The 8,293-nt window shown below is 36.3% G+C and overlaps 1 protein-coding gene across 1 annotated transcript; it reads right to left on the bottom strand.

Moving 5' to 3' along the window:
* Positions 1-721: 721 nt before the first annotated feature.
* On the bottom strand, positions 722-7,689 carry LOC107741111 (dihydropteridine reductase-like). The gene is made up of 7 exons (XM_016553705.1): positions 7,554-7,689; positions 7,270-7,362; positions 6,410-6,506; positions 5,799-5,939; positions 3,101-3,209; positions 1,872-1,955; positions 722-876 (listed from the first exon to the last, which is right to left on the bottom strand). The coding sequence occupies exons 1-7, from the start codon at positions 7,638-7,640 to the stop codon at positions 774-776; spliced, it is 714 nt and encodes a 237-aa protein (XP_016409191.1). The 5' UTR covers positions 7,641-7,689; the 3' UTR covers positions 722-773.
* Between the last annotated feature and the right edge of the window lie 604 nt (positions 7,690-8,293).

The raw sequence follows: 8,293 nt of genomic DNA, 5'->3' as shown, positions 1-8,293 counted from the left end.
TTAGATTCAAGAAAAGCACCTCATGTGCTAATTTTTACATCACTGATGCAAAAAAAAATTAAATAAATAAATTTTGATAATATACATGACGTGTCAGTTTCAAATAATATGGATGAAGAATGAGGTATGAGAGATGAAAAGAATAACAGCATATACACAGTAGGTTTGAACGGACATGGGGGAAATAATGAAGGAAATGTCATTTTTAGGTAATCTATTCCTGCAAATAATACATTTTAAGAATTAAAATTTGTCATTTTCAAATAATGACATATGCTGACAATCAATACTGTTTTTATTTGTCTTTATTATGCAAGTATGGTCCGTACTCATACAGCACCAACACAACACAGTGGAGAGAAAATACTTTGAAGATGCAGCATCCATACATGAAATTTTAACCAGTAATCACACACACTCACACTTACACAAACTAAGGCCACTTCTCTGAATAGAAGACTGTACGTTTCACGTACGACAGCGGCACACCTTTTATTGTCGAGATGAAAGTCACGAACATACACTCATCATCTAGGCTGTTTTCTTATGTATAGACTGACTCAACGTTAAACATATAAGTTAATACTTTGGTCAATTCAGAGATACTGTACTGTGTATTTCCAATGAGACTGGATGATTGGAAATGCCACATCTCTCATTTTCCATCTGCGTTCTGTATGAACTCTCTCTCCTCTGCTGCACAGTATATTGGTAAACACTGCTCTCCTCCACTCTTTATCTTTTTGTATTTAAATTTTTTCTCTGTTGCCCCTTTACTGAGCCGCCGAGGCCTCGGTTTTCCCCCCAGTAGTCACCAACTGTATGAGGCTGCCTGAGGCTGGCCGGCCTGACCCAGTGGCCCAGCTGTAGAAGGTTCTGGAGAGACAGAGAGAGAGAGGGGGATTGAGAGGCAGGTGTAAAATGATGGTGGTGCATGCTGGATAGAGAGAGAGCTAGATAATGAGAACAGAGATGGGAGGAGGGAGACCGAGAAAGGAAAATAAGAACCGAACGACAAGCCTTGTCTACTCTGGAACATTCGGGAGAAACTGTAGATGTTTTAGCCCACTGTAGCAACTGAAGTGAGACTACACATTAATTACCTCTAACACAAAGACTATTTATACTCCTCCATCACTCATGTGCTTCTCTAATCCAGCTGGGTTTGCTGCGGCTCCTCTGGGATTATGGAGCTGCATCAAATCCTCATCCTAATCTGTGCTGACTGGCAGGAGAGATTTGGCCATACTGGCCACATCTGAGTGAGGCACAGAGATACGCTAAAAAAAAGTTTTTTTGAGAGGCATTTGCGTTAATATCAATTCCACTGAATATAAATGCATGCATTTCTCTAAGAGGTCTGTTCTTGGGTTGATGCTTGACATTATTCACTTAAATTCGGATGTAATTCAATCATTCATGCAGGGTATGTTTGCTTCTAAGAGGTTTTTACTATTGCCTGTGGCTTTTTTGGTTAATATTACTGAATCAAATCAAATGTAACATCTGAGGAAGGTTTTTAAGACCTGATTTAAAACATTTCTATTATCTGAAAGCGAGATATTCTGTTGAACGCAAATCTGGTATAACAATAATTCTAACATGAGACTTACGTGAAATAATTCATAACAATGGATTTTGGATTAATGTGTATTTCAAAATATTCAGATCATTGCTGAATGACATGCTGCAGACATCAGGTCTCTTTTGGAAGAACATTACTGCCCTCTTCTGGTGAGAAATGCCCACTTTCTGATTTATCCAGTTGTTGAGGCTTCTATTTTCCAAACAGGTCAAATCTGCGATTTATGACATTATCAGCAAGTATAATGAAATCTGGTGCTCAGTGGACATGATAAACGTGAACTCACTCTGCGATGTATTCCAGCGGTGTCCAGCTCCCAAAATCTGCATCGGGCATGAATTTCCTGTTCACTGGTGTATCCAAGGTAACCCTGGAGGATGATGTCATAATGTTGCTATCTTGGTGGAAGATGAGACTGTGGAACAGAGCCTGCGGCAATAGCTTAGACTAGCATGGCCTTTTGAAAAAACTCACACCCCATATGTTGAGTTAATGTAAACAGACAGCAGTCAAATGTGTACCACGCAGATCACTAACAGTACAAATGATGCTCACACATCAAAAAAAAAAAAGAAAAAGAGAATTCATTGATATATCACATATGTGCAACACAGATCAATGAATAATAAATGACAGGCCTCAAAATTGACCCTATTTCCTTTCTTCATGCTCATTTTTGGTGTTATTGAGAATATGTTGATGCATATTATTTTAAAAAAAAAGTAATAAATTGCTCTGGATCTGATATCAGGTTAAATGTCCTGTTTCACTGTGAAATGTGTCATGTTATGGAAGTGAAATGATTTGCGAATGCCTTCTTGCGCTGACTTTCGTGAGAACATTATTGCACCAATAATGTTGGTTAATAATTACTAATGAATAATTTCACTACTGTTCAAAAGTCTGGGGTAGCAAGTTTTTTTTTTTTTTTACTAAATTAATACTTTTATTGTGCAATGATGCATTTAATTGATCAAAAGTGACAGTAAAGACATTTATAATGTTACAAAATATTTCTATTTCAAATAAATGCTGTTTTTGAACTTTCTATTCAACAAAGAATCCTGAAAAAATGTATCACGGTTTCCACAAAAATATTAAGCAAAACTACTTTTTTCAACTGTGATAATAATGAAAAATGTTTCTTGAGCAGCAAATCAGCATATTAGAATGATTTCTGAATTATCTTGTGACACTGAAGACTGGACTAATGGCTGCTGAAAAATCAGCTTTGCATCACAGGAATAAATATTATTTTACACAATATTATTTTTACTGTATTTTTGATTAAATAAATGAAAGCTTGGTGACCATGAGACTTCTTTCAAAAAAAAAAAAAAAAAAATCTTACTGACTCCAAACTTTCAAACGCTAAAGTAACATTTGAGCTAAAAGTACCCTAACACTTCTTTAAGAAGTACTCAATATTTTCACTTTGATCTTGGGAGGAAGCATAACTAAAACAGACAGATCAGTGTATATAGACAGATATGATAGATTGACAAATGCTCTTACGGAAGAATGGCCACAGCTACAGATCCAGATGGAAGACCGCTGTTCTCGGCAGCCAGACTCTTGCACAACTGATGGACTGCAGCCTTGGCCATGCCGTACCCAACCATACCTGCATCCAAAGGGAAACATAAAGCAGTGAATGGAGCACAGAGCCCTCTTCACATGTTGAGTGCTGCAGCTCTCGCTCCATAAAGCAGACTATGGGACACAATGCATGCGCACACAGCACTTGAGAGCATGCCAATTTGCCTAACAATGTCTCACAGGCAACAGCTGTTGCTTTGAATTTGGTCAATAATCATTTGGTTGGATGCCTCAAGCAGAGAATAAAATGGATTTTGCAATACAAAATAAGCTAATTGAATGTGATTCCTCCTACACACAGTCAGACTATTTTTTTCTCACCAGTGAAACTCTATGTGCAGAAATACCAGTGTATTTAAAGGGGTCACATCATGAGGAATTAAATTAGATTTTCCAATGTACTTTGACACTTAAATTGTAACTTACTTTACACAGGGTACCTACACAGAAATCTTTTAGGAACAGCAAAAGCAGTTCAGTTTAATTGTAAGGCTCAGTGAGATTGGAAATTAAGTTTTTAAATAACTATTAAAGAATTATTTCCTCACTGTCTATACTAGCAGCATTTTAAGCTTTGAGATATATATATATATATATATATATAAAATTGTATTTTATTTAATTTTACTTATCATTATAATTATGTTCTTATCAATCTGGGGGTGGATGGGGGAAAGAAAATTGTAAAATGAAAAAAGGATTATTGTTTACAAACAAATTTTGTATAATGTAAATTTTTCAGTTCTTTCTGCAATAAAATAAGTTAAAAATATTTATGATTTTTAAGTACAAAAAATGGTATTATATTATAAGTGGACCTCAGGGAATAAATTAAAAAAATAAATAAATGATGTGATATGATCCCTTTCAAATGCCAAAGAACAAATGTTAATATAAATTGATGATTACTGGGAGTACTCTGGATATTTTTAAAGTAATGTTTGTTTGAAGTGTGTTTGTCTTTCCAGCTCCCGCTCTCTAGATGTTTGTTGGCTTGGCATCTGGAATCAAAAACCAGCATGCATGATGTAATAAAGGGTAAATGCTACTTTTTTTAAAGATTTTTTTTTTTCAGCCTCAAACCCAAAATGCATGACAGCTGTTCCAAGAAACACCCTTTAAACCCACAGAGGCAATAAGAAAGAGGGGTGGAGAATGCCCCCCTTTCTTATATTTCATATTTTTTATTTTATTTTCAATATTCTCTAAAACTTGAGAATTCAGTGTTTTGTGATCGTTTCAGCCATGCTGCATGACCCCTCATAACTGAATGAACTTTGTGGGTCACAATTTTAATCACATGCTCTATCCTTCAGGATTTGGCTTAAACTCTCTTTGGTATGTCTGATTTCCAGACTGAACTTCAGCTTTGAGGTCAGTTGAACCCAGCATACCGGGACTTTGCAACTATCTCAGCTTAGCACAGATTTTATGCTTTATAGTATATATTTATATCATATATAATTTAAATGTATAATCAAAACATATTTTATAGAATATAACAAAAAATAAATTAAGCCAAAAATCATTTAAAATGCAACATTACACATTCTGAGGGTTTGGGTGGGATTTATTTATTATTATTATTATTATTTTTAATTTCCCATTTTAATTTAGATTGGGTTTTACCATTAGGATGTTGTTTCTTTTCATTCTTTATTGCAAGCAATTGTAGTTTTTGTTTTTGCATGTTTTTTGTAATTAAAGATTTTTTTTTTGTGAAATTACAAATGAAAATATTTAAACACAAAATGCAACATTACTTAGTTACTCAGTTAGCTACTTAACCATTACTACAGCTGACATTACTATCATAAAAGCTATCCTACTTTACCGTCATCAGAGTACTAGTTTTTCAGCTTGTGGTGTGACTAGCACATGATACTGATTATGTACGGTTGTAAGAGCTGACAGCCCTATCAAAACTGTTCACCAGAGCTTGCTCCTGTCTCTTTGAACAAGATACATCAAACGTTCCAACTAGAGGTTCCCTTCATATCATATCAAAGCAGTGTTCCTCGCTGCAGGGCATTTCCTGTTTAAATCAGTTCTGTGTGGGTAAGGAATACAGACTCCTAAACACAGTCCACATGTGTTCCCGTCTCCGAAAAACCTGCTGACTCATTCCCCCTCCCTGGCCCCTCAGCCAATGAGAGCAGTCTGCTGATGCTGGAGGTTTTGAATAGGCTGGAGGCGACCGCTGTTGTGTGCTGTATTGAGTTTTGTCACTAAAGGCATAATGACATGAGTTGAACTTTACACATCTGGGGCTATGAAAAGATTTGGGATGTGAGACAATACGTGAAACTGATCAAGTACAATGGAAGTGACAGCCAATTCAATACTACATACACTTTCAATGGAAGGGAAAATGCCCTTGCTGTTATAAATGAACATTATTACTGATTTTACCCACCTAAGGGAAAACCTCATGAAGACTGAAGTGTTTTCCTACATAAACAATATTATTTAGCCACTCTGGGGGTATAAATGCACCTTTACGCAAGTTTTTGAAGTGTCCTCAGGTAAACCTGTACTGAAAATACATTTACAACATGTGTTTTCCAGTAGGCGACTCATCTCAGGAGTATAAGGATGGATGCTCCTGCTGTACCTGGAGTGCCTTCCAGTGAGGCCTTTGCTCCAGAGACGGTCAGCAGGCCTCCTGGCTTCAGGTGGAGCGATGCAAGATGACTGGAAATGGTGGAGGTCCAGACACTCTGTTTCCACATCATATCAGAGTTCTTATACAAGTCTAAAACAAGTAAGAGAGAATGAAAGTTTACTTTATTCCAGCAAAACCAATTATATTATGAACTGATTGAAATCTACTATAAAAAAATAACCTAGGAGAAAAAAGCTTAAACGCCCCCAAATACTGTATGTAGCTTCCCTTGAGTTGTGAAATGTCAAATAAGCAGGCTCACACAGAATGTGCACCCTCATTCTTTGTCATTCATAAAATTTTACAAATCTGTTAATTACATTTTTACAAATGTATTAATTTTTCTAATTTGCTTTCATCTACTAATAAGAGTGTAGTACTCTCAGCTCTGTTTAACACATTTTACCATGTTCCACAGAAAATGCAACAAATTAATATATATCAATACATAAACAAATAAAAAAAATAACAAAGATCAATTAAAAATAAACTTAAAATTACAACAATAAAAAAAGAAAATCTGCAAATTCTGTCTAGGATGACAAATAAGATATGCTGACCTTTTGAGCTACAGTTTCCTCCAGCCCATCCTCCTGCCACACAAACAATAGCGTCAACCTTGTGTTTCCCCAGCAATGTGGCTACATCCGATGTCACCTGCATCAAATAACCTTATTGATGAGAAAATACTGTACTGGGCTCTGTTACAACAGTACTTAGTTACTGTAATAACTGAACTCTACAGACCATCATTACAACTGACACTTCATTGTCACTCTACAACAGTTACAGTTTATTGAAAACAACAGTGCAAACTTAATGCACAAAGACTCTACACATGACAAGGCCAATTCTGATCCTCAGTTTTACACTTGTAATTTTTACCCCTGGGTTATGATCCAGAGTTAAACAATGAGGTGATAGAATGTTACAGCGAGTTTTTCTGAAACTGACAATCAATCATAATCTGTCTCAGTAAATACCTCATTAAATATTTATGTGCCTTGTACATTAAAAGAAACATTCATACAAAAGCAGAACATCAACAGCAAGCGCGTTAACTGGAGTGACGAAGAAGGTTTATAATGGCCCAGGGTTAATAATTTCAAGTGTGAAAGCGCAATAGTGTTAGAAGACCATAAGAAGAAAGACACAATGCTGTGGCACAAGGAGGACAGCTCCAATGGGTGCCATATAACTGAGACTATTATTGACAGCATCTGAAGTCAATGGCAGACACAATAAGGCCAATAATGAGAAAAAAAATGCTTGTCCAGAACACTGGGGATGTCATGGCAAGACAGGAAATTACTTTGGCAGTGTAAATGGAAAGTAAATGGCAGCATGACAGGCAATTTAATAAGCCCTATGTGCTGACAGACACATGGCGAGGTGACGTCAGGACTTTGGCTCCACCCACCTGAGCAGCTTGATCGGTGAATGACTCGGAGAGTTTCACCAGAACGTTTGCGTTCGCTTCTTCATTCGCCACGATGTCAATACTGGCAACCCACTTTAACATAAAAGAAACACGTTTCAGCTATGCCACAAGTTATAAATACATGCTATTGAAATAAACATAATAATGCATAATAATGCAAAAGCAAAGTCCAGTCGCGTCAACAGGTGTCAGTTTCAGCACACGCACCAACTCACAGTGACTCGGCTCCTATAGAATCATAATAAAGAGGCGTTTCTACTCACCCAGCCTTTTGACTTAAAATAATGCACACATGCCGAGCCGAGAGCTCCTTTTCCTCCGTAAACAAGCACACGGTTCGCAGCTGCCATGGCTTTTCTCCGCTGTGAGACGCTTCAGCAAAGATGAGGAGTATCCTTTCAGCGCCAGACGCTTAGATACACACGCGCTTGTGTAGCGTAATGATTGGTTCAATCCGGCATTCCGCCCTAAACTCTACAGAAAATGAAAGCCGTCTGTAGAGAAGATTAAGCTAAAACTAAGCCCTAACAATTATAACGAAAAGTAAAAAAAAGGCTTTCTGCTGATTAACAACACCTCGCATTAGAAACCCAGCAGCCTACCAACAGTAGATGTCACATTTTTGACTCCCGTGAATATTTTTCAGGGTATTTTTATTTATTTATTATAATTTTTTTTTTGTAAAAGCGTTTGAACATTTCTCCATTATTACCCAGAAGAACAAAAAACAAAAACAATTAAAAAATACAACTTTCCTCATCCTGACACTTGACAAATAGCATACTAATATCTATTAATTTATTACAAAAAATGTCAATATTTTACCTTAACGTAAATTTAAAACTTTTAATAGGCTACATAGGCTAATAGTTAAATTTTTCTAATTATTATAGGCTGTATTTGAATCACTACAATAGGCCTATCTAGAAATTGAAACCAACATTATTGCCCTTTAAGCATGTAGATAATAAAGTACAAAGTACTCTCATCTCATTTGCCAAGT

Source organism: Sinocyclocheilus rhinocerous, unplaced genomic scaffold (assembly GCF_001515625.1).
Source record: "Sinocyclocheilus rhinocerous isolate Xijiao unplaced genomic scaffold, SAMN03320098_v1.1 scaffold431, whole genome shotgun sequence".
Lineage (NCBI taxonomy): Eukaryota > Metazoa > Chordata > Actinopteri > Cypriniformes > Cyprinidae > Sinocyclocheilus > Sinocyclocheilus rhinocerous.
Note: the sequence above shows the minus strand (reverse complement) of the source record. Positions and strands in the feature narration are given on the sequence as shown.

Coding starts and splice junctions, on each gene's coding strand:
- LOC107741111 (XM_016553705.1), bottom strand. CDS start 7,640: ATGGCAGCTGCGAACCGTGTGCTTGTTTACGGAGGAAAAGGAGCTCTC. Junction 5,940..6,409: donor AGGAAACTGTAGCTCAAAAG/GTCAGCATATCT, acceptor TACTTGTTTTAG/ACTTGTATAAGAACTCTGAT. Junction 1,956..3,100: donor GTAGCTGTGGCCATTCTTCC/GTAAGAGCATTT, acceptor ATCATCCTCCAG/GGTTACCTTGGATACACCAG.